Source organism: Erinaceus europaeus, chromosome 14, assembly GCF_950295315.1.
Source record: "Erinaceus europaeus chromosome 14, mEriEur2.1, whole genome shotgun sequence".
Taxonomy (NCBI): Eukaryota; Metazoa; Chordata; class Mammalia; order Eulipotyphla; family Erinaceidae; genus Erinaceus; species Erinaceus europaeus.
This window is the reverse complement of record NC_080175.1, coordinates 93,978,917-94,006,021: the sequence shown is the minus strand read 5'-3', so window position 1 is coordinate 94,006,021 and position 27,105 is coordinate 93,978,917. Positions and strand designations below refer to the sequence as shown.

General features: G+C 37.1%; 1 protein-coding gene across 16 annotated transcripts in view; it reads left to right on the top strand.

The window, feature by feature from the left end:
• ROBO2 (roundabout guidance receptor 2) overlaps positions 1–27,105 on the top strand; it is a 1,295,155-nt gene that overhangs the window by 1,202,219 nt on the left and 65,831 nt on the right. For all 16 annotated transcript variants that reach the window (XM_060172139.1, XM_060172137.1, XM_060172131.1 and 13 more), the window contains 6 exons: positions 101–267; positions 3,260–3,381; positions 11,964–12,195; positions 16,243–16,367; positions 18,125–18,296; positions 25,727–25,909. In XM_060172139.1, the coding sequence (XP_060028122.1) occupies positions 101–267; positions 3,260–3,381; positions 11,964–12,195; positions 16,243–16,367; positions 18,125–18,296; positions 25,727–25,909 (1,001 nt within the window). The remainder of the gene's footprint in view (positions 1–100; positions 268–3,259; positions 3,382–11,963; positions 12,196–16,242; positions 16,368–18,124; positions 18,297–25,726; positions 25,910–27,105) is intronic.

The window sequence follows — 27,105 nt, the reverse complement described above, 5'->3', positions numbered from 1 at the left end:
ATGTTTAATTTTCAGCCATTAACCTTTGTCATTGAAACCCAACTCCATTTCCAATACCTGTATGACTATTCTGTAAGTGAAATCTCTGTTCTTGTTTCAGCCAATCAGTGAGCAATAGCTGGCAGACAGTGGCAAACCATGTAAAGACCACGCTCTACACAGTGAGAGGACTGCGGCCCAATACAATCTATTTATTTATGGTCAGAGCTATTAACCCCCAAGGTCTCAGTGACCCCAGTCCTATGTCTGATCCTGTACGCACACAAGGTAATTTCAGTCGCATTAACATTACTGACTCTAGGAGGAGACACTGAACAGATCTTCAGAACAAAGGGGTTGCTTGATTAAAAGTATATGTGTCTGTGTTGCTTCTAATAATGATTCTCTGGTCCTGATTAGTGGAGAAGAAAGATACTTCCTGTTCACCTTGGGGAAGTGTAGCCTCTTTCTGGAGCTGCCAGTACCTGTTTATTGAATTGTAAACAAAATAATCGGGTAAATTTACACACTAAAAATGAAGATTTTCAGCTAGGACTTCACTCTGTTTCAGAAAGAAGAAAACAAATTTCTGCATCTTTGAAATTAATTGCAAAGTTGTGAAGATGACCCTCCCCCCTTTTTTTTTTCGGAAATGTTCCAAATAGGGATGTCAGAATTACTTCTGATTGTTTCAAGGTGTGGTTCCCATAGACGCAGCTTCCAAATCATTCAGTACCACTTTAGAAACATGCACTGGGGCGGGGCAAGGTCCAGCAGTCGGTGTTTCCATGCTCTTCCACTGGTGCTGGTGCCAGAGCTGCCAAACATCACGACAGTCACTGTATTAAACAAGATCTCTCCAGGCACAGTTTATTACAGAAAGCAGTGAGTCCAATTTTCCTTTTGAAGCACATGATTCTTCCCACTGACAAAAAGAAACACCTGAGAAATGATAGGAGCATCTTTCTTACCCTGTCTCTTCAAACTGAAAAGCCACTGTAGTCTAGGGGTAAACATGCAATGGGACAGACATTATATATTCCTTTCCTACTGGTAGGCAAAGGGAATTAATACACTGGAAATGAAGGCTGCATTATTTGCAACAAACTGCTTCCCAGAGATTTCTTGAGAAAGGGTTAACCATTTCTTATTTGGAACAGGCTTTGAACAAGATATAATTCAAAGTAGCATTTTAATGCTGTGAAAAGCACCATGCAGCCATAAAATATTATTATAATTACAATGTAGTTCGGTGATAGTAACTAGTGTGCTATTATAACAGAGAAGGGTACCTTAAAGGAATCCAGTGAAATAAAGTCACCACGTGATTTTGTAACGCTGCTGACATGATGACAGTCAAGGGAGGGGAGAATGCCACTTTCCTATTGTTCTCTAAGCAGTAATGTGACTAATTTTCCATGATGATCAAGGGCCTATAGGTAAAGTACCTGTCTTTAGAGAAAGGAAAAAGTACAAGGAATTTGAAGGCCCAAAACTGGTTATATTTTACCTTGACTGGATCCAATTGCTTGAATCGTGTCTGAACTGAATGAGTAAATTAATTTAATGAACTCAAAAATGGAAAGGTGTATAGTTTTAAGCCAAAGCATCATAGTGTTGAGATCATTTTTACATGGATGACTAGAAATAGCCAATTATTACCTAGCAGTTGTGGGAGTGTGTGTGGGAGGGGGAGAAAGATAGGAGAATGGGGAAGACTCCCTGTGATTAAATGAGGCAGACCTTCTTGATCATTCAATAAGGATGCCAGTCACTAAATCTTGACTCATAAAATAACTTCTCAGTGAAAAGGTCAAAAAAGATTAATGAAATGTTGTTTGTGATCTGGCTTGTTCCAGTTGAGAGACTACATAGGGCAAAAGACTTATGTTCTCTTAACAGATATTTAATAGGAAAACTCATGTTTTCTGTCTGACTGTCAGAATCATTTTGACACTGCTTTCAGCAACTTTGCATTCTGCAGAGTGTGTCTTTTCAAAGAGCAATTTGCTGTGTGGGCTTTTTTTGTTCCTTCCTCATTGTTTTTTTTTTTTTTTTCCAAAGGTATTGTATTCCAGAAGATTTAGAAATCTTTTGTTTTATTAAAGCAGAAAATAGTCATGGCATGAGTCTCAGAATAAACCATAGATACATCACCAAAGGCTGAAATTATTCAAATAATAGCATGCATGTTTTTCTATATCAAATAAAGCTTTTCTTTGCTGCTTATAAGTTTTAAAAGGTAGAAGTAGATAAATATAACCAGTGTAGTTTCCAGTTATTTATGTCCCAATTTATGTTAGTGCACCCAATTTTAAGTTATTGCTGAGATATCTACTTCTTTTTTTTTTCTTGCAAGATTGTTACATAATGGCCTGAGAAAATAGAAGAAAAAAGATTAAGAAAATCAATCATTTTAAATTGGACTTCATTCCTTAAGTAAAGTTGTTAGAGGAAAAAAAAATCCAACTTAACAATACAGGCTACCAGTTAAAGAAGTTGATTTGAGTATGTGTGAAATTCAGTGTTTAATGTTAACTTTGATGAATTTAGATGTCTGTAATTTATCAAATTGTCTTAGTGGACATAGAGTGGACTACAATTTAGGTCACTGGTAATATGGAGTCAGAGCAAGACATATCTGAGAATGAGAATGAGATTATTCTCAGTCTGAAGTACTGCTCAAAATGTATCCCCTAGAATATTTTATCAATTGTAAATAGCATTTTTCCATCAAAAGTATTACTGTAACCTTCATGGACTTCCTACTTTTCCCTCACTTAGTTTACTTTTTGTGGCATAATTCACTTCCGCAATCGCCCTGACTTTTTTTTTTTTTTTTTACTCTATGAGCCACAGACAGATATAGGTCAGGGAATCAGAAATACATACTCTACTAATTGGGATGAAATATTAAGCACATTCCTAAGTAGCAGTTTTCAGATACAGTGCCATTATCTGTTTGGTAAAGTCCTTCAGTATACTAACATCTGTATAAAGCTAGTGTTTCTAGAGAAGCCTTAAAACACATACTTAATTATTTAATAAAATAATAGACCTTTCACTAGAAAGCATTGAAATTTATGGGTTGGATCTCAAGGACTCTTACTAATTTTAGTGAAGGCAGATATCTTTCAAGTGATATTTTAGAATGGTGGCTTACATAAAAGCATGCTTTAACATTTTGTAAAAATATCTGTATTTGATCCTCTGTAGTTATTCCTCATGGTATAGTATTGACTTCACTGGAGTTAAAATTATAATGCTTGTCTACCTGTAGATATCAGCCCACCAGCTCAAGGAGTGGACCATAGACAAGTTCAGAAAGAACTAGGAGATGTCATTGTCCGTCTACATGCTCCACTTGTTTTGACTCCCACCACTGTTCAAGTCACATGGATGGTATGTTCTCAAGGGTAACGAAAAATGATATGTAATGGGGCCTGGGAAGATAGCATAATGGTTCTGCAAAAAAAAAAAAATTAAAAACTCAGATGCCTGAGACTCTGAGGTCCCAGGTTCAACCCCCAGTATCACCATAAGCCAGAACTAAGCATTTCTGTGGTGTTATCTCTCTCCCCCCCCTCATATCACTCTAATTAACATAAGGAAAATATTTTTAAAATAATTTAATATTTAATTAATTATGAGAAAGAGCTAGAAGTCACTCTGGCACATGCAATGTCCAGGATCAAATTCTGAACCTTTTTCTTTTGAGTCTAATGTTTTCTCCACTGTGCTACCCTCTGGACCAAGGATTATATAATAAAAGAGACTCTTTTATTCTTCTGAGAAAACATATTTAGTGGTCCAGGAGTTAGCGCAGTGGATAAATCATTGCACTCTCAAGAATAAGGTCCCTGGTTCAATCCCTGGAAGCACATGTACCAGAATGATGTCTGATTTTTCTCTCTCCTATCATTCTCATAAATAAATAAATAAGTAAATAAATAGCTTTAAAATAAAAAAGAAAGAAAATATATTTTAAAAGGAAAAGCAAATAAAACAATTAAAATAGTAATAAGAATCAAATCATAATCAATAACAAAAGGATTCTGAAGAGTAAATAGAGCAATGGAATAAAAATAGATTGACTTCAATACAAGCATGGCGTGCTCCGACTTCTGAATTTTTAATGCCGTTATAAAGATATAATTGACACATGAGAGTTAAAAATGCACAGCCCACTGTTTTTTTTTTTTTTGGCTGTATTTTAAAGTTATATAGTCATCAGCAAAACATATTTTTAGGACATTTTATGATTCAATATGAAAACCTGTCCATATGAAGTCACTTTCATAACCTCTAGCTCTTTGCAGCCACTAATGTACTTCTTTAAGTCTACCAATTGCTGTCGTGGGCATAGAATCATGTACTGTAGTCTTCTCTGCCTGATTTCTTTCATTCAGCATAATATTTTTGAGGCCCATCCATGTTGTGGCATGATTAGTACTTGCTTTTATTTTATTACTAAACACCATTGCATTGGGGATAGACATCATTGTCATCTGTTTAACTATTCATCTTTGAGTTGCTCCTTTTTATTATCATGAATGACTCCAGTAGATATATGTGTACGAAGCTTTTAGTATACTTTTTTCCCTTGCTATATAATAAATGAGTAATATAATTGCCTACCCAAGATTTTGATGAACAGCCAAAATGTTTGCCAATGCAGTTGTATCACTTTGTGCTAATACCAACAGTATGTAACTTGAGAAAAGGAGAATGATACAGTTTCAAGAACGTTCCCAATAGCTCATATGTGTATGTTGGTAGAGTTAAGAATAGAATTTCCTGGAGCCAGGACCAGGAGATGGTGCACTGGGTTGACTGCACAGAGTATCATACTGGAAAACCAAGTTCAACCCTCTCTACCCACCTACAAGAGGGACATGTCATAACCATGATGCAGGTTTGCAAGTGTGTGTGTGTGTGTTTGTGGTGTATACCTCTCTATCTCCCCCTTACCTCTTAGTTTCCATCTATCCTGTAAAAAAAAAAAAAAGAGAGAGAAGAAAAAAGAAAAGAGAAGAAAAAATTCACCAGTAGTGGTGGGTTCATCATGCAGGCAACAAGGCCCAAGCAATAACCCCAGTGCCAATAAAATTAATTAATAGAATTTCCCAAATAAATACTTACTTTTTTGTCTTTCATTTTAAATAGAAACTATAGAGAATGATTAGTCTTCTGGATATGTTTCAGCAGTGATATTAAGTGTCCCTGTTCCATTTTATTTCTGAACTAGACCATGTGATCAGTCAGAATTTTTGGCCTTTGAATTAAAATAACAAAAATGATCTTAAGTTTTAGATATTAAAAGAGCGATTGTGATTATTTAGGGGCACATTGTTTCTACGGCTATTTTTTGATATAATTTTGCATAGACTTATTCTGTGCTCTACATAGAATGGTCTTCATTCTTCATTCTCATCAAGGGAACATAATGACTTCATCACTTTTCCAAAGTCACAGAAGGGATATTATCTCTCATTCCTGGCTCATCCTTTGGTATTTTTGACTTAACACGAAACTCACATTCATTCACAATTCAAAAAGTTTTCTCATCTCTATTCAGAGATTTGAAGGGACTTCTTTTAATCTAGCTGTAAATGTGGGAATTGTTTACTAAGAATCAAAGTCATTATGTTTGTGAAGTTAATCACTTTAAAAATTCATCCCATTTAAAAATAATAAATAAAATTATATTTTAAAAAATTGCATGTCTTCCAGAAAAGAGATCTTAACATATTCATTGGTATAATTCTAATAGTTTGCATATGATTTCTCCTTATGAACTTAACTCATAGGAGTTTATGTTTTTCATTTGTGTTATTTCCACAGAGAAGAGAATTCATTATGATCTAACTTTTCATAACCCTATGAACTGTCAATTCAGTTATTTTCATATATTATTTTAATTTTGTTAAAGAAGTGATTCAGTTATTAACTGAGCTTTGTTTCCCATGTAATTAACCATGAAGTATGTATTTGAGAGATATATAGTATAGTGAAATAAAGTTAGACATGGGTAGGTTGTCAACTGATTCTATTTTTTAAATTTTTTTGATATTTTATTTTCATGTAATACTGTCCAGGAATTATGTAAGTATGTTGTTTAATTTATCACAATGGTATCATTTGAGTTAAGGATGTGGTAGAATTTGTGAGGCAATATGCTTTTAGATGATGTGTTTAGATTTGGTATACAGAATATCTTGCAAGATTTACTAGATACATAGGAATTTTGTTCTGGAAAGATCAACAACACATCTCACCCGACAAATTTTGAAGCAGTTGTATTTAACAAAGCCTTCTTCCTAGGAGCTGACTGCATTTAGAATGAGGGAAGTCAAACTATTAAGAAAACCAGTGTTCTCTCCCCACCTGCAGGGGGAAGCTTATTGGGTGGTGAAGCAGGGCTGCAGGCATCCCTCTGTCTCCCTCTCTATCTCCTCCTCCCCTCTCAATTTCTCTCTCTATATATCCAATAATAAATAAATAAATTTTTTTTAAAAAAGAAAAAGAAACTCAGTGTTCCACAATTCATATACTGATAAATACCCCATCTAAACATGATTATTCTAGTTTGTATATGTGTACAGAAGATTTTTATTTTTACTCAAGGGCAAAAATAATCACAGACCATTTGCTTATTCAAACTTCTCAGGTACTGGAGCTGAAAGAAACCTTAGGAAACAAGAATTTTAGAACCCACTTAAATCTCTATCAGTTCCATAATGAGTATATATATTCTATGATCTTGCCTCTTCTTCCTTTCTAAGCCACACCTATACTTGTTGCTAATTTTGAATGTCCCTTTTTTCCTCTTCTGTCTCTGCATCTTGATGGAATCGGAGTTCAAAGACCTCTGGACATATTCCCCTACATTTCTCCGCCTTTCTGGTGGTATGGACTAGAATTCTTTTTGGGGTGCAGAAGGTGGGAGATCTGGCTTCTGTAATTGATTGTCCATTGGGCATGGGTATTGGGAGATCGATCCATAGCCCCAGCCTATTTCTGTCTTTCCCTAGTAGGGTAGGACTCTGCAGAGGTGGAGTTCTGGGAATCATTGATGATGTTGTCTGCCCAAGGAAGTCAGGATGGAATCTTAGTATCATCTGCAATTGGTGAATGAAAGGCAGTAAGATATATAGAAAAAAAATGCAATTAAACAATAAATGGGGGGCTAGGAATTTTAGGGTAGAGAAAAGCTAGGAATTATATTTTAGGTACCTTCCTAGGGGCCCATGACTTTAGTAATTTTTGTTTGAGCTTGATACTTAGCATGGAAGTGGGCTAAAAATATCCTCTGGGAGGATGTAGTTAGTCATTTTTATTTTATTGTATAATACAGGTGTTATTCGAGCAAATTAAGTAAACTGAATCTTGGAAATTTAACAGAGATCCTGTGAATGAAAGACTGACACTTATATTAGCATTTAGCTTTGTTTTTAAGAGGTCTCATTTTTATTTTATCTTTTGCTTGACTTTTTGTTTGGCAACCCCTCAGCCCACCATGGAGGCCCACTCATTCCTCTACTCCTAGGGTCATTTTCATTCTCTTCCCTTCTCTTCCCTTCCCTTCCCTTCCCTTCCCTTCCCTTCCCTTCCCTTCCCTTCCCTTCCCTTCCCTTCCCTTCCCTTCCCTTCCCTTCCCTTCCCTTCCCTTCTCTCTCTCCCTCTCTCTCTCTCTCTCTCTCTCTCTCTCTCTCTCTCTCTCTCTCTCCCCATAATTCTTATTTTACAGAGAGGTAGGAAGGACCATCACAGAACTGGACCTTCTACCCCTGCTATGAATTATGAAGTTCAAACCCAGGCTGCACACTTCACAAAACTATGCCATACTGAGTGACCCATTTTCAGAGCCTGACATTAGATTCATGTTCCAGAAAAATACAAGCCTATTAATGATCTAAACTCATGTACTTGTGGTTAGATTCTAATTATTGTCAACTTTTTTTTCTTTTTCATTTAAGAAAGGATTAATTAACAAAACCATAGGGTAGGAGGGGTACAGCTCCACACAATTCCCACCACCCAATCTTCATATCCCACCCCCTCCCCTGATAGCTTTCCCATTCTCTAGCCCTCTGGGAGCATGGACCCAGGGTCATTGTGGGTTGCAGAAGGTAGAAGGTCTGGCTTCTGTAATTGCTTCCCTGCTGAACATGGGCGTTGACTGGTCGGTCCATACTCCCAGTCTGCCTCTCTCTTTCCCTAGTAGGGTGGGTCTCTGGGGAAGCGGAGCTCCAGGACACATTGGTGGGGTCTTCAGTCCCCCTGGCCGGCATCCTGATGGCATCTGGAACCTCGTGACTGAAAAGAGAGTTACCATACAAAGCCAAACAAATTGTTGAGCAATCATGGACCCAAAGCTTGGAATAGTGGAGAGGAAGTGTTAGGGGGGTACTCACTGCAAACTCTAGTGTACTTCTGCTTTCAGGTATATATTTTGCAGTAGTTTACGGATACGTGTGAACATATGCTCTCTCTCACAGAAACTGGTGTATATTTAGGTTTTGGGACTTCGTTAGAAAGTGAACCACCAACGCAATCGTTGCGTTGGTTAGGTTGTGACTGGCGGATGCAATATTATTTGATATGGATTGGGAGAGGCATACGGGAAAGTGGGCCCTATCCAAAGGTTCCAGGACTGGGGGAAGTAGAGGCTCTATAGTGGAGATGTGAGGTTCCTGCTGTCTTAGGGTTCAAAAAGACAATCGATAGTTAATGTTATCATCACATTATTTGGTAATTGGGTTAACTTTGAAAAGTCCTTTTGTTAGGGTTTGCTGTACAGTACCCAGTATCTTATATAGCTGTGCTATTGGTTGCTTCTGATCTACTTGGTCTAGGCTTTTGAGAGAGTCCGCATATCAATTACACAGCCTATATATTAAAAAGATTCAGTCTGTGTTTTGAAAAACTTCGAGACATACAATTAATTTTCCCCCCCTTTTAAAAAAGTCACCCTTGTTAAATCAGAATGTGAGTGAAACTAGCAGCAAGCATCTGGCTTGACTTGAAAATGAACATCTGTCAGAATGCCATCAAAAGGTCAGTAGTTAGAACATGTGTCATTACAAAATGCCTTACTTTTTTTAAAACATAATGCTCAGTATTTTCATTGTTTTTCCTCCCACCTGTAATAACAAACGGCTCCCCCCAAAAAAAATGCAGTGCAACCAAACAAAATTAAATTAAACTATTTAGTTATTAAGTAGGCCATTATAGCACACTGGATAAAGGCAGTGTATACTGATGTGAGGAAGGCGATGTTGTGTAGTAAACATTAGCTTCATAAAGTCCCTAAAACACTTAATTAATGAAAACTAAACATGGATAAAACCAATTTGCCCTGATTTACAGACTCCCTTCATCTGGAAACAGCTGCTTAATGTTCTTCTTAAAAACACAGCTTGCTTCTTTCAGTATTAACAAGCTATTATTGTGAGTTATGTCTTTCTTTCAGCATATAAATTCACTTAAAGCGAATGCAGAGAAGTTTATAAAATGCAAGATTAAGGTTGTTTTACCATTTGTTGCAGTGTTTTTTTTTTTTTATTGACAGTTTTGACAAAAGGCATCTCTTTCATACTCAAATTTAATTTTTGTCTTTTTTATGGTTGGCTTTATAATACAGAACACTATGTGTATATATATATATATATATATGTACATGTATATATGTATGTATGTATATGTATATTCTGGTACAAACACAAACTAGTAGTATAATTTGTGGTCTTGCCTCATTTTTCTTAGCTTAATCCCACACGAGTATAATACTAATTCCAGAGGATGTTTGAAAAAAATTAAGCAGGTAGAAAAATTATTTTATATATTATTATTTTTATTTTACTTATTATTGGATAGCGACAGATAAATTAAGAGGGGAAGTGAAGATAGAGAGGGAGACAGACAGAGAGACACCTGCAGCCACTTATGAAGCTTTCTCCTTGCAGGTTGGGACCATGGGCTTTGAACCCGGCTCCGTGAGCACTGTAGTGTGTGCACTTAATTAGGTGCACCACTGCCTAGCCCCGGTGAAAAAAATCTTAGTTGATTAGACATTTGTTAGAAATTAGAACTGACTTTATGTAGAAACGCAAGTAGTAATGGCTATGCCTTCATGATTTTTCTAACTTAGACATTCTACACCAAGAAAAATGTTTCCTTGTTCTACTGTGCTTTGACTGATTTTTCCCTATTTCTCTTTATGCATTTACATAAAAAATAAAACAATTATGCTTCAGAATTGATCACAAGCAAGCATATCTTCTGTTTATAATGTGTTGACAGTTGCATAAAGACAAATTTTCAAAGTCGAAATAAATAAGCATTTCAATCATCACCTTCTCTATTTACTTTCGCTCTCCTCAACCTTCCTGAAATGAGGTTATTTTATTTCCCTCCATTACATTTTACACTTTATTTGATAGTAAGATGTGCCATTAAAGGTTTTGTAGACTATGATTATTATACTAGAATGCATGGAACATTAATTGAAAGGACTGAAGAGTGAGTCAAGCTTTTCCATTAAAAACAGCAAGATGTTAAAATGTTTAAAGAAGATAAAGGTTTTTCCTATATGAAAATAAAGCCATAGAAACACTCCAACAAAGCTTGTTCATTCATTTTAAATGGGAACATGCCTTCATTCTTTTTTTTTTAACTCATAGATCAGTATCTGTTCATCTAATTATTTTGAGTGAACAAAATGCCCTTGCAAGTTTCTTCTTGATAGTACTTTTTAGATTTACACTCCAAGATTCTCATTAAAACAGCTGCTTATCCTTTGTGCCCTACATGAGTGAAAGGATCAAGAAAGCTGTCAAATTGTTTCAGTAGTGTGTAACTATTGAAGTTGGTAAATGAAAAAGTATTTTAATTTTTGTTTATCTGTATAAGATTTTCTGGTGCACTTAAAACAGATGTTCTGGGAGTCGGGCGTTAGCGCAACCGGTTAAGTGCATGTGGCGCTAAGTGCAAGGACCAGCATAAGGATCCCAGTTCAAGGCTCTGCAGGGGAGTCGCTTCACAGGTGATGAAGCAGGTCTGCAGGTGTCTGTCTTTCTCTCCCCCTCTCTGTCTTTCCCTCCTCTCTCCATTTCTCTCTGTCCTATCCAACAACGACGACATCAAAGCAACAACAATAATAACTACAACAATAAAAACAAGAGCAACAAAAAGGGGAATAAACAAATAAATATTTTAAAAAAAACCAGACGTTCTAGCTCTAGAGCTCCCAATTAATCTTTCACACCCCCTCAAATCACAGGGCTTGTATATGTGCTAGCCTATCCTTTCCTAGGTAAATCGACTTTCCTTATAGACCTTAGTGTTTGTTCAGGGAAGCTATCTTTCCCTACCTGATTCTGAATGTCTTCTCTGAGCATTCTTAGCTTCTCAGCACAGCACTTCTGAGATATATCTTTGCCTAATTATCATGAATATCACTTTTGGATCCATCTGCCACCAGGACATACGTATCTTTAGGATAGTAACAGATTTTACTTTTATCCCCAGAGGCTAAAAGAATCCCGCATATACAAACACACCAGTATGTGTGTATATAAACGTGTGTATTTTGCGTGATTAAAGGCCGAAGTGAATGAATCTAGACGTTCCTGACAAATAGTGCCTTACTTATAAAGCCACCAAACAAAAGAGGATTATTGAATGCAGGTAAATGATAAACTTAGGAGAAATACAGCTAGGAAAAAGAAATGGCAAGATTTTGCTATCATCCGAAGAATCTGAATTAAGTGTGTATTGATCATCGTTCCACAGATACCTGGTGAGCAATGTGTACAGTTGGAAGAAGATAACAGAAACATGGGTATGAATTAGAAAGTTATAACATCACTCAGGAGATAGTTGAGGAAGGTAGACATTGGAAAAGGAGAAATGAGAATGAATTCACTATAAAGTTTAACATGCTTACAGCTGATTTGAAATGTTTTTGTTACGTTACACAGGTTGATCGTCAACCACAGTTTATCCAAGGCTACCGAGTGATGTATCGCCAGACCTCAGGCATACAGGCTTCGTCAACCTGGCAGAATTTAGATGCCAAAGTACCAACTGAGAGAAGTGCAGTCTTATCCAATCTGAAAAAGGGAGTGACCTACGAAATTAAAGTTCGACCATATTTTAATGAATTCCAAGGAATGGATAGTGAATCTAAAGCTGTTCGTACTACCGAGGAAGGTCAGTATTCAGATTCTAACACCAATTTATACCATGAGAAAAATCATCTCCACCCCCCTCTTTCTTACGGTGCAATAAAAAATGGCATTCTCTTGCTCTTCAGCCCTTTTTATTTTGCACCAGGGCTGACCGGTAACTCTTGACTGTGCTATTCTACTACTTCCATTTGACACATTTTTCTTTATTTCCAAGTAGACTTGTGAAACAGAGAGAGAGAGAGAGAGGAAGCAACATAGTACTGCTCTGCTACTCATGAAGCTTCCTCTTTGCATGTGCTTTCGAGTGGAGAGCAGGATGTTGAATCTGAGATATGTGCTCTAAAAGTTAAGCTATCTCCTGGGCCCTTGGCATTTTCATGTTTGAACCTCCTTTGGAGAACTCTTGCAGACTGACTCATAAGTTCTAACTCAGCTAGCCAATTGAAGTTCTTCTCCTCACCTTCATCTGGGATTTTTCTTGCCTACTTTAAAACCAGCCAATGATGGACCTAAAATTAATGTAGTTCTCAACTAATCCCGTTATTGGTTTCTCCTGCATGAAATAAGAGATTTATAATAAATGAAATCACCCATTTTTTAAAAAGTAAAAATATAAACTATAATAAATCCCCTCCTACTTTTCTGCATGTTGTATAAATTTTATGTGTATAATTCTGATATATATATATATATATACATATGCATGTATACATATTTAAAGAAAGCTTTCCTCTAAACTTTTTTTTCATAATAGAAGTAATGGAAAACTTAAGAAAATGTATGTAGATTGCTTTTACTAACATGTAGATTATCATGTTTGGCCAAAGGGCTTTTGTATTATATAGCTTATAATAAAATTTGCAGAAATTCTTTTTTTTTATTTATAAAAAGGAAACATTGACAAAACCATAGGATAAGAGGGATACAACTCCACACAGTTCCCACCACCAGAACTCCGTATCCCATCCCCTCCCCTGATAGCTTTCCCATTCTCTATCCCTCTGGGAGTATGGACCCAGGGTCATTATGGGGAGCAGAAGGTGGAAGGTCTGGCTTCTGTAATTGCTTCCCTGCTGAACATGGGCATTGACAGGTCGATCCATACTCCCGGCCTGTCTCTCTCTTTCCCTAGTAGGGTGGGGCCCTGGGGAAGCAGAGCTCCACGACACATTGGTGGGGTCATCTGTCCTGAGAAGTCTGGTTGACATCCTGCTAGAATCTGGAACCTAGTGGCTGAAAAGAGAGTTAACATACAAAGCCAAACAAATTGTTGACCAATCAGAGACCTAGAAGCTGGAATAGTTCAGATGAAGAGCTGGGGGGTCCTCCATTTTGTAGATAGCTAGTCGACATATTTTAGTTATATTCCAAAGGGCCTGTGGCTATACTAGCTTTTTTTTTTTTCCCTAAGCCTGAAATCTGACATGCAGGTGGATCCAAGTTATAGTCTGGGGAGATGATGTCATGGCTGGAAAAGGAACAGAAAGCTGGATCAAGGAAGAGAGTAGCTCCCTAATATGGGGAAGGGATATAAATATTGTTGACTGTAAACCCCATCAGTTGGATTTGGTCTGGGGCCCATTTTCAGCTTAGGAGCCTATGTGACCTCTGCATCCCTGTAGATCTGAGCTCACATTCTGTGGTCATGAGTAGGAACGTTCTAAGCTCCCCCAATATCAGGACCCATCTTCCTCAGGTGTAGCATAGAGTATGTTGTCCAGCCTCCCTTAGGAGGATGGGCCATTCTCTACTGTTGTGGATCCAAGTTAAGGGCAAGGTCTATGGGTCTATGGGGGCCCACAAAGCCATTTGTTGTTCCTGATAGAGATGACCGGTAACAGTGGAGAGAGGGATTTATTTGAGGTCTAGGTCCATCATGTCCAGACATCATTCTAACTATATGATATGTAAAGATGGAAAAATATTAAAATTAATAATAGTATCTATTATCAGATGTTAAGTTTTACTCTGTGTGTTATAGTACAAATGAGTACCATGGATAAGATCTAAAACAGAATGCTGTAGAGAGAGCCTACTTCCAAAAATCCATTTCACTGCAGCTGGGCTTTTCCTCTGGGTTCCTCATTTGCTACTGTTTGGTGTACATTCATCTCTGATTTCTGTGGTCTTCTGAAGCTAACAAGTGGAACTCATCTGGGTTGTATCTGGGAATGATGAGTCGGAATTGGGTTCTTTCATACCTGGAGATAGAAACAGATCCATGGAATTAGTGACCTGTCAGGAAGCAGGTCTGGTGGACTCCCCAAGCCAGCAGCAAGCCAAATGACAATTCCATTTTCAAATGTGATACTTTTTGGTGCAGTTTACTTAATATCTATAAGTTTGCTAGACCAGCAGTTGGATGTGTGTCATCATGCTAATATTTTTTGCAGTAATATTCTCACATAAAGAAATAATAGAGAACAGTATTATAGTAATGTGTCTCTGTACTGTCTCCATGCAAGTCTGTCTCAGTGAAATAAGTTATGACAGGTTTTTCAGCTATGGTAGAACTCAACATTGATCTCTAAAAACATCTCTTATTCTGTTGGTCTAAATAGAGATATGAAATCATTGATCTTTTGAGAATCATTAATACTTTGCTTACCTTCAAGATAGAGTTTGAAATGTGTTAATAAGTAATGAGTTTTTCTGAAAACAAATCAGTATTTCTTAGTTCTCAGGTATACCAGATAGAGATGTAATCTAAAATCAGGAAATTTTCTTGCTCTATTTTTTCCAGGTTGAATGTGATTATTTGTAGGAGAATCTGTAGAGGACTAGAATTATTACTCATAGTTAAAAATCTGCCCAGTTCACATTTCTCCTGTCGTCAAAATAAAAATACATTTAAAATCCTAAATTTGGGGTAAACTTAAAACAGTCAGTTATTTTCACGGTCATGAAAACAGGCTATTTTTCTTTGCTGGTGAAATTTATAGCTGTATTTATATATTTACATAGTAATACATAGTAAACATAAAGTAAAGCAAAACAAAATGATTATCAATCATCCAGCCATTCAGGCAGAAATGTTGACTAATGAAATGCTTTGTTATATGTTCTCACAATATTTTTGATAGTGGAATTTTTCAGAGAGAACCTATTAGAGCCAAAGTGCCAAAGATCTAGGGCCCTCTAAATTGCTTATTTGGATAGTGTGTTGCTTTGCCACAGGTGTGACCCAGGTTCAAGGCAAGCTGCCAGCATATTGAAGGAAGCTTCATTGCTGGAATCTCCATCAAGCTTTCTCTGCTCCTACGTTCTCTGCCTCTATGATGTAATAATTATATAAATAAAAATAAAGACCTAGAGGGAAGTGGGTGGTAGTGCATCAGTTTAAGTCCACACAGTAGTGAAACACAAATACTCCCATGAAGATCCCAGTTTGAGCCCCCGGCTCCCCACCTGCAGGGGAGTCGCTTCATAGGCGGTGAAGCAGGTCTGCAGGTGTCTGTCTTTCTCTCCCCCTCTCTGTCTTCCCCTCCTCTCTCCATTTCTCTCTGTTCTATCCTTAATATATATTTGTATATATGCATATATATGGTAAAAAATGACCTCCAGAGAAGTAGATTTGTATTGCAGGCACCAGGCCCCAGTGATAACTCTGGAGGCAAAATGAGTAAACAAATATATATATAAAATCTAGAAACAGACTGTCTGTAATCTAATTTCGCCTTGCTGTTTGACTTGTTTAAGGGCCCTCCAGGGGCCTTCTTTTTTCTCACCAGTATAAATAAATGCTGCTACTGTTCCTGAGGTTTTTGGGAGAATTTGATCAAAAACTTGGCTCAGGTCTGGATATACAGAAACATTCATTAGAATGTTAGTGTTTACATTTACTTTTAAGTGCAGATTAAAAAAAAATGTTGTGTTTATTCTAAATCTAGCCATATATGTGAAGGATTTATTTTTTTCAGAACCTGTCACTCTTATACACTGTGTGCAAATTAACAGCTTATGCAAACTAGGACCTTCTGCATCTTATCTTTCGATGCACGCTCTGTATGCAGTTTTAATGCTCACCAAGACTAACAGTTTGTGTTTATTCTAATTACTTCCTCTACAGCCCCCAGTGCTCCTCCACAATCTGTCTCTGTGCTGACAGTTGGAAGTCAGAATAGCACAAGTATTAGTGTTTCCTGGGATCCTCCTCCTCCAGATGATCAGAATGGAGTTATTCAAGAATACAAGGTAGGAGGGAGTCGGGCCGTAGCGCAGCGGGTTAAGCGCAGGTGGCACAAAACACAAGGATGGACATAAGGATCCCGGTTCGAGCCCCCGGCTCCCCATCTACAGTGGAGTCGCTTCACAGGTGGTGAAGCAGGTCTGCAGATGTCTATCTTTCTCTCCCCCTCTCTGTCTTCCCCTCCTCTCTCTATTTCTCTCTGTCCTATCAAACAACAAAGACATCAATAATATCTACAACAATACTATCTACAACAATAAACCAACAAGGGCAACAAAAGGGAATAAATAAATATTTTTTAAAAAATACATGGTAGGGGTTGGGTAAAGACAAAAAGACCATAGATAGCTGCTTCTGTAGAAGTTATAAGGTTATAAGGATGAAGCGTTTCTGTAGTGACCCTCTTCATTAAGTTCAAATTCAAAGTGAGCATTTGTATCTTAGTAGGGCAGAGAAGTAAATAAGTGCACAGAGAATTAGAGCTTAGCTGCAGAGCTGTAATAGAAGCTCAGGGGAGGCAGCCATTGCACGGAGTGATTTTTCTGGATGATGTGTTTGCTGCAGCTTTAGAAAGGTAAGGTGCAGATGAGATATTGCAGCCAAGACAAATGTAAATAGTCAAACATTATTTTAAAGAAAATAACTGTGTCCTTTAAAGCACATTCTGATACCTACCAGTTTTAAGAAACAGACTCTGTGTTTTCCCACTTTGTGTATATATTATGACATACCAAGTAATAAGTGATATGATTTTATATATTTACATGTATACGAACACACAGTTGAATCACTTTTATAATGCATTTAACATGAACCATTTTCCAACCCCTACAAGGAAATATGTTCTAAGATGTGATTCCTACTTGAAATAATAACCTAGCTTCACTCACATCAGTGTTGGAAGAGTGTATATGACTTTCTTCTTGTGTGTGAATGTATGTAGGTATACTTTGATCAGTATTGAGATTTATTACTATTAATGTAAATATTGCCTTTAATTTCACCTCATTCGATACCTATAAAGTAGCTCTATTAATCTTCTCAACTACTTCTGCAAAAGTTAATATTTCTATTGTCTATATACTTTTGATATTACAACTCATTATGGCTGTATTTCAATGTTATAGATATAATAAATCCCGATAAAAATATTAAGTATAGGAAAATGTGCATTTTAATCTGTATCAAAATGCTTCCTGCAATCAAACATTATTTTCCAGAGATTTTTATGGAATTCTTTTAAATTCTACATTCCAGACATTCAGTGTTAATATGAGGTATTAAAATAATGTGCCATTGTTTTAGTTTCTCTTGTTTTTCTTTTAGTAGGTACACACATATGTATATGTGCTACACATATGCATATTTACTTTTAGAAATGAAGTGGAGAAATTACGCTATAAAAATATCACTAAGGGGCAGGCTTAGGTAGCTTAATACAGAGACTCTTATGCCTGAGGCTCCAAAGCCTAGGTTCAATCCCCAGCATCAGCATAAACCAGAGCTGAGCAGTGCTCTGGTAAAAAGAGAAAGGAAGAAAGGAAGGAAGGAAGGAAGGAAGGAAGGAAGGAAGGAAGGGAGGAAGAGAGAGGAAGAAAGAGAGAAAGAAAGGAAGAAAGAAAGAAGAAAAGTATCATGAATAAGCACCCTATATGCCTAGGAAAGAAATTATTTCACTATTAAAAATCAACCCATGAATTAGTCACATTGCCAGAAATAATCGTTTTTGTATTATTTTGCTTCTCACTATGCATTTCTGTAGATCTGGTGTCTGGGAAATGAAACACGATTCCATATCAACAAAACTGTGGATGCAGCCATCCGATCGGTAATCATTGGCGGATTATTCCCAGGTATTCAGTACCGAGTAGAAGTGGCTGCCAGTACCAATGCAGGGGTCGGAGTAAAAAGTGAGCCACAGCCAATAATAATCGGTAAGTCCAGCTTATGTGGCTTATGCTTTAAAACTGGTCTGCCAGTCTCGGGATAGAGTAATTTTTGAATGTATATTCTAACAACGACTGTGTACTTAAACACATACTGGAAATTGTTCTGATGGGGTAAGCTGTAGAATTCACATAAGCATACTTACTAGTGTTTCTTACAAGCATGATTCATATTTCTAGTGTTTGTGAAAGTTCCACATATTTCTTTAAATGATCACGGTACTTTAAAGGATGACAGTTACTTGTAACGAACAGATTCATTAGCAGTCTGGGTGCCTTTGAAATATAAGGCAAACCTGTAGTTAATATAGAGACTGCATTATATTTCATCCAGTTTCCACCTAGCCAGAAGCAGAACAAAAGAAATTTTATAATCCAAATCTGCTATTTTGAATGAAAATGAAATCAATATTAATTCTAATTTCTACAGAATATTTGGACCTATACAATGGATTATGTTTTTTCTGTTCTTGAAATGCATAGAAATGGAAGCATACAGAATAGAATATTTTCTGTTTTACTCCTTTTGTGATAGATGATGTGTGGAGTTTACTTGCGAATCAACTACCCACACATTATACAGTTTATATATCTTCTTCCTGAATAGTATTTGTGTGGTAAACCTGCATTTTGTTTCTCTACCTCTTGAGAGAATGAACCCCTTTCACACTTTTGAAAGGCTTGCATGTCTTTATTTTTATGGGGAAAATACCTAGAAGTAGAGTTTCTAGACAATAATGTATGTAGTGTGAGTTTATTGGAAGCTAGTAAATATTTTTTTTCAAACTGTTGCATATTTTTGTGTTCTTACTAGCAAATACAGTTTCCAATCTGTGTTGACATCAACATCTTTTTTTAATTTTATTTTTTAAATTTTTTATTTAAGAAAGGATTAATGAACAAAAACATAAGGTAGGAGGGGTACAACTCCACACAATTCCCAACACCCAATCTCCATAGCCCACTCCCTCCCCTGATAGCTTTCCCATTCTCTAGCCCTCTGGGAGCATGGACCCAGGGTCATTGTGGGTTGCAGAAGGTAGAAGGTCTGGCTTCTGTAATTGCTTCCCCGCTGAACATGGGCGTTGACTGGTCGGTCCATACTCCCAGTCTGCCTCTCTCTTTCCCTAGTAAGGTGGGTCTCTGGGGAAGCTGAGCTCCAGGACACATTGGTGGGGTCTTCAATCCAGGGAAGCCTGGCCAGCATCCTGGTGGCATCTGGAACCTGGTGATTGAAAAGAGAGTTAACATACGAAGCCAAACAATTTGTTGAGCAATCATGGATCCCAAGCTTGGAATAGTGGAGAGGAAGTGTTAGGGAGGTACTCACTGCAAACTCTAGTGTACTTCTGCTTTCAGGTATATATTTTGCAGTAGTTTATGGATACGTGTGCACATAAGCTCTCTCTCACAGAAACTGGTGTATATCTAGGTTATGGGACTTTGTTAGAAAGTGAACCACCTGAGATGAAATCAGAGTGTACTATAAAAGGAAAGGTCTCACCCGAGTAATGAAGCTGAAGGGTTGTCATTCCACACGTGAAGTCTCTGGACACAGTCTGAGGTGAAGCATGTTGAGGTGGCAATCGTTGCGTCAACATCTTATACAACATTTTATGTTGTCAGTCTACAAGTTTAGCTATGCTAGTCACTGCACGGCAGTACCTCATTGAGGTTGTAACTTGAATAAGGAATAGCGATGCTAAACAAATTTTCCTGTGCTTATTTACTGTCCACATATTTCTAAGTTCTCCAAATAATTTGTTTTTGTAAAGCCATCTGCTCTCTTACTACTTACTAATCAGGTCAGCTTATTTATAAATCGTGAAGATAAATTCATCGACACGCATCAGTATTGGAAACATTGTCTCCTCGTAATTCCTTATTGTTTATTTTTTATTTTATTCATTTATTCATCTTTTTTACTACCAAGATTATCGCTGGAGCGTGGTGTCTCTATAATGAATCTACTATTCCTAGCAGTATTACTTTAAGTTACATATTTTGTTCAGTCTTTATTGTTTTGACAGATGCTTACTTAAGTGGCATTCTTTTTCTTAAATTATCTTTTATTGAGGGGCTGATGATTTCCAGTGCGGTTGTTGCCACATGGGTATCATCTCTCGTCTCCCCGGGAAAATTCTTTACAGATCGTTGTCGTGCACATATGAGGTCCTCTGCCATCATCAGGCAACAGGACCCAAGGCTCTCTCCCCACATCTACCCCCTCACCCCATCAATCACAAAGTGCTTTGCTTTGGTTCAATATACCCCAGCCACTCAAAGTTGCATTTCTGTCTCCAGGGCTATTGCTAGAGTTTGGTGCCTGCACTATGAATAGACTGCTCATAAGGCTGATTTGTTGTGGTGGTGGTGGTTGTTGAATAAGACAAAGAGAAATTTAGAAGGAAGGTGAAGACAGAGAGAGAGAGAGAAAAAGAGTGATGCCTGCAGACCTGCTTCACCGCTTAGGAAACTACCCTACCCCCCTGCAGATGGGGATATTTGAAATCTTTTGCTGGCTTTGATATGCAATAGATTCACAAAATGCAGAAAATTTATAGTTGTTGAAAAACAAAACAAATAAAGAAAAGATAGACTTGCCTGACAAATATACTTATTTTTAAATTTAAAAAGAGAAACAAACTGAAGCTTGTCATTGTTATCTTTCAATTAGAATTTCAGTTTAAATTTTTATTCAGCCAGTACATTCAATGTATATGCTGCCATGCAGAGAAAAAAAACTTATGTTTACTTATCCAGGAACTCTGTTTAGGAAAATATCTTTTAAACAGTTTTCTATACAATTGTATATGAAATATTAACGACTTATTTAAATACTACAAATACAGCGCATATCTGTCAGATAAATCCTTTTGGGTGTACCTGTATTTCTACATTTTTCCAATTTATTTCAGAAAATCTCAGAAGGACAAGATTGTAGCTTTCCCTCAGGTTAAGAAATCAGTTCAGTCTACGTGACTAATTAGGAAAAGGGAGGTAATTTAAAGGAAAATTAATACTATAACTTTTATCTTTAATGATTTTCACATGTATGATAAAGACAACTTACAGAATATAATCATTATGAATAGGCGGTAAATATGTGTGTGGCCAATAAATAATTTTAATATGAGCAATTTCCCAGGAATAAGCAGTATATGCCATGCACCTAATTTCATAAAATAATGGAGGTAGCACAGTTACTTGTATCAAACTTTGTGAAAATATTTTAAAAATATGTGTGCTAACCTATAATTTTAAATAAAATGAATATATGTGCTTACATTCCATCATTTTAAAAAAGGCTAAAATCCTCTAGGTGGAAATAATAAGTCGTTTGTAGTGGATGGCTTAATGTATCACACAACTGTTTTCAATTGTTTGTAGGAAATAATCTATTAAATAATATCCTCATTCCTTTTGAATACTTTGAAGATGAAATGTTCAAGAAAAAGACTTGTAACCATTCATTCAAGCATACACATACATAGTCGCATGTGTGTATGTACACACTACACACACACACACGCACGCACACACGCACGCACACAAGCACACATCTACACACACACATACATGTACACACACACATGAACATTTTAACCTGGAAAAGGCTCTTTGTCCTCAAGGGATTAATCTCTTTAGTATCTATTGTTGTACCGAAGAAGTCATTCATTGTTTCTCTAGTTACCTCTGAATATCTACCTTGACATCATGTCTGATGACCTTATCTCCACAGCTGTTATTCCTTAGTTGAAACATGATTCAGTGGCACCTAGTTCCCTTTTCTGTTCAATTTATGCTTTTTCCTTTTGTCTACTCAGTACCAGATATAGCACTCAGGCGCTACTTCATTTACCCTTTGTTTCAGTTAAATCCTCTATTGGCATCTGATGGAATGTATGGCTAATAATTGTAGATACATCCAGGGGTCAGATGGTGGCTCAACTGGTTAAACGCACGTTACAATAATTGTAGATATGTCTTACGCCAGCCCCTGTACTCTGTCACCCAGTTACTCTCAATTCAGTTTTATTTCACAAATTTCTACTTAAAGAACATATTTAAAAAATCACATATTCATTGATTTTATACAGACTTAAAGTAGTATTCTTCTTTTACCTGTATCAAATATCACATACTTATATAGTTACACTTACGGACACAAAATGCAATTAAATATTTTTATAGGTAAAGCATCGAATAGTATGTGTTATGATGCACTTGCGTTGATTGAAAATTTCCACAATTTTGCTTAATCGTCTTGCCACTATTTTTCTAATTATTTGCTTACCTTACATAGTTGATAATATGTAGATAATAGTACAGCTGCAAACTTTCACAGTACTAGATATAATCAAATCAGATGTGTCTAATTAATTTTCAGTTCAACAAATTAGTTTTGTTCTTCATTACTCTCCAAAGTGAGGAAGACATTATATTTCATTATTTTTTTGTCTGCAGGAACAATGGAGCGTTACAGGTCACACACTTCCCTTGTCTGTGTTCTAATTATCCCAGCTCACAATATTGTCTCAAAAATACCGGTCACTAAAAACTGCCGTACATACTTAGTAACATAAATATGATGTTATGTGGGTGGTTTTTGAAAATAAAGGAACATTTTGTCTTCCTTTCTATTTAATTAGCTATCTGTTGTATTTTCACAACTGCCAGGAATTGGGAAATGCCCTGACTTTGTAAGTCACACATGAAAAATGTAGATATATGGCGTTATGTTTACATAGGACTTGGGTATAAGGTACAGGGACTTATAAGAAAATGCTAGCAGGGAGTCGGTAGCACAACGGGTTAAGCGCAGGTGGCGATAAGCTCAAGGACCGGCGTCAGGATCCCAGTTCGAGCCCCCAGCTCCCCACCTGCAGGCAGGTCGCTTCACAGGCGGTGAAGCAGGTCTGCAGGTGTCTGTCTTTCTCTCCCCCTCTCTGTCTTCCCCTCCTCTCTCCATTTCTCTCTGTCCTATCCAACAACAACGACATCAATAATAACTACAACAATAAAACAACAAGGGCAACAAAAGGGAATAAATAAAATAAAATATATATAAAAAAAAGAAAATGCTAGCAGTGGGTCCAGGTGGTGGCGCACCTGATTGAGTGCACATGTTACAGCACTCAAGGGCCCAGGTTTGAGCCCCCAGTTGTCCCCACCTGCAGGGGGAAAGCTTCAAGATTGGTGAAGCAGGACTGCGGGTGTCTCCCTAGTTATAAGTAGCTAGTTATAAGTAGTACTCAGTTGCAAAAATTCAAAGACAATGCTCTTCCTAGAACATTGAACGGTCATGATATTGAAAACAATGAATATCGCATATTCCTTTGCTGTGACATGTTAAAGTAACATTATTTTTGCCACTTAGGGTTCAGTGCCTGTACAACAAACCCATCACCCCCAGCCACTATTTCCCCCCTTTTAATAATTTGAATAATGAAGTAAACAATTTGATACAGCAGAGCAATTGAGAGAGGAGGGAAAGAGAGGGAGTCAGAAGCAGAAACACCTGCAACAGTGATTCATTGCTTCCAAATCTTGCCCCTGCAAGTGGAGACCCAGGGCTTGACCCCACGTCCGTGCACATGGCAGTATGTGTACTCAACCCTGCCTTATATTTTGCTCACAATTTATCTAAAGTTTATATTAGTCATTAGCAAGGTATGATACTTACATTAGAAATCAATTCCCAGAATCTAATTTTTTTTCTCTTTGTTAAATAAACTCTTCTCAGGAGCTGGCAGGAGGCCCCTCTAGTGGTAGAAAGAACACATTAGCTTGCACAAAGCCCGAGTTCAAGCCATGGGAAACCTGCAGGGGAAACTTCAGGAGTGGTGAAGCAGTGCTGCAGATGTTTTTCTTTCTCTCTATATCTCCTTTCTCTCTCAATTTCTCTCTGTCTCTAGCAAAAGGAAGGTCAGAAAGAGTTGGGGGAGTATACACAGCTTTGGTGGTGGGAGTGATGTGAGATTATACTCTATTGTGATCATGTAAGTCACTTTTAAATAACTATTTAGATTTTTAAAAAGAAAAAGAAATGGGGGAAGGGGGAAAAGTACCCACTGGGATCAGTGGATTTGTAATGTAGGCACAGAACCCCAGCGATAACCATAATGGCAATAAGTAAGCAAACTTTATTTTTTTAATATTTTTCTACTTCAGTGATATGAGGATTCCATGACTTTTGAATCTGTCTAAAAGCATAGACTGTGATTTCCTTAGTTACCTCTGGGGCTTGTGCATGGTCAAACATGCAGCTACTTATAGAAAACGTCTTATTCGAGATGTAAATATGGGTTTGCATGGTTTGAACTTAGAATTTGCTGCTTTATAGTTTACTTTTAAGAGATAAAAAGAATGACCCTCTACTCATATGGATTGCTAGATTTGAGGCTTCACACTGGTAACATGTATATTCCATCCTTTGCACCACCACCCCAACCTCAGAGTTCATTTTAAAGCTATTTTTAAATCTTAAATTTGTAATTTTACTATAGATACCAATCTCAATAAAACCATGCTTCTATGATTATCATTATATAGAATATGATTTTTTAAGTAGCCTTAAATAGTATGCAGAAATTTTAGTAGCTTTCAGAACATTGAAGATAGTCTAATGGAAAAAAAAAAAAAGGTTTGATATTAAATCCATGGTTTGGGGCATGTAGAACGACCACTTTAACACTGATCTCCCTGACTTCTGTTTTTCAAGAGAGTAGGAAAGAAACCAAAGCCTCACTCACCATCTGTGAAGTCCCATGAGCCTTTTCCCTTTCAGTTTCTCTTGTGGGACCAGGGGTAAAACCCTAGGCCTCACAATGGAAATCAAATGCTCTATTGCTGTGAAACATCCCCGAAAAGATAGCAGTAGGTCATCCATCTACATATGAAACATACACATTTGAATTTGGGCTGTGCTGCAGAGGAAATAGTTTGCAAATACCATGTCATTTATGCTGTAGTTTCTTCTCTCCTCTCCCCCTCCCCCGTTATTTCAGCTCCTAGCAATTGTCTTAGTATTAATTTACAGGTGCTTTGAATCTATACCCAGTAAACCAAAAGATTAAAAAAAAACCATTGTTTACTTTGTTTGTTTGTTTGTTTTATTGGAAGGTTAGTGGTTTCCAGTCTAGTCTTTAACACACATCCTTTCATCTCCCCATGATTGGTATCTAGGAGAGATAACAGGGCCCCAGTTTCCCTTTCACATTTTGATGCCATCCTTTAATTTTAGATCGAAAAATGTATTTTATGCATATTATACTTTGGACAGGCTCAAAACACAACAGATACTATCTACTTTCAAACTGATTTTTTTTTTCCGGTAACTTCTATATGCCATGTATGTTTTCCTTTCTTGATTCTGATACTAGCCTTAGTTAAAAGCTATTATTTTTTTTCCATAGGAGGACGTAATGAAGTTGTCATTACTGAAAATAATAACAGCATCACTGAACAAATCACTGATGTTGTGAAGCAGCCAGCTTTTATTGCTGGTCTTGGCGGTGCCTGCTGGGTGATTCTGATGGGTTTTAGTATCTGGTTATACTGGCGAAGAAAGAAGAGAAAAGGACTCAGTAATTATGCTGGTAAGGAAGTATTTCAAGCTCAGAAAAGCTCTTGTGCTTGGGAATGTGACGAAATGAAAGAAATGGAATGGAATAAGGATAATCAATGTTTTTTTTTTTTTACATTGTTATAGCTTTATTGGGGTCTATCACACAAGACACCATGTCACCACAGGGAAAAAAGATACATAGTTTTTTTGTCAAAGTTAGACATTAGAAATAGAAGGTTTGATAAAGTGTCAAAAATTCTGACCTGTTTGTACATTTTTTTGTAAATTATAGAAAATTTGAAATCTTGTGAAATAATTTGTTCTGATAATTGTTGCTATTAGATAAAACACATAAAATGAATTGCAAGTCAGACTGTAATGGAAGGACTGGGCAGTGCGCTACCTGGTTCAGTATACTCATTACCACGAGCAAGGACCCGGGTTCAACCCTACAGTCTCCATCTGTAGTAGGAAGAACTCCGCAAGTGGTAAAGCAGGGCTGCAGGCATATTTCTTTCTCTTTCCCCCTCTATTTCTCCCTTTCCTCTCGATTTCTTTCTATTCTGTCAAATAAAAGAAAGACTAAATATTTTTTTAATATTTATCTATTTCCTTTAGTTGCCCTTGTTGTTTTATTGTTGTTGTAGTTATTGTTGTTAGTGTCATTGTTGGATAGGACAGAGAGAAATGGAGAGAAGAGGGGAAGACAGAGAGGGGGAGAGAAAGACAGACACCTGCAGACCTGCTTCACCGCCTATGAAGCGACTTCCCTGCAGGTGGGGAGCTGGGGTCTCGAATCGGGATTCTTATGCCGGTCCTTGCAGCTTTGTGCCACCTGCGCTTAACCCACTACACTACCGCCCGACTCCCTAAACATTTTTTAAATTGTACAAAATATAAGGACAAGTACACATTTTGTTCTTTTGTTTGTATTTAACAGTACGGAAATATCATTTACTTTTCATAGTGTAGTTTCTGCTGTATCTTGCAAAATAAAGCTTATTAGCTACTAGTTGAGGTGAATTGTTAGTAGTCCAGAAAGAGGTATAGTGTAGACTTAACGTCTCCCCGTGCTCTGTGACCTTCTCCTTTCTGCTATTCTCATTTCTCACTGATGGTTGACACCCTGCTTCTGTATGCGTCATCACCTGCGTGCTATATCACCACGTCAATGAAATATTCTTCCCGGAAAGGGATGCTGGGCAAAACTGCTGATTGTCAAGGTCT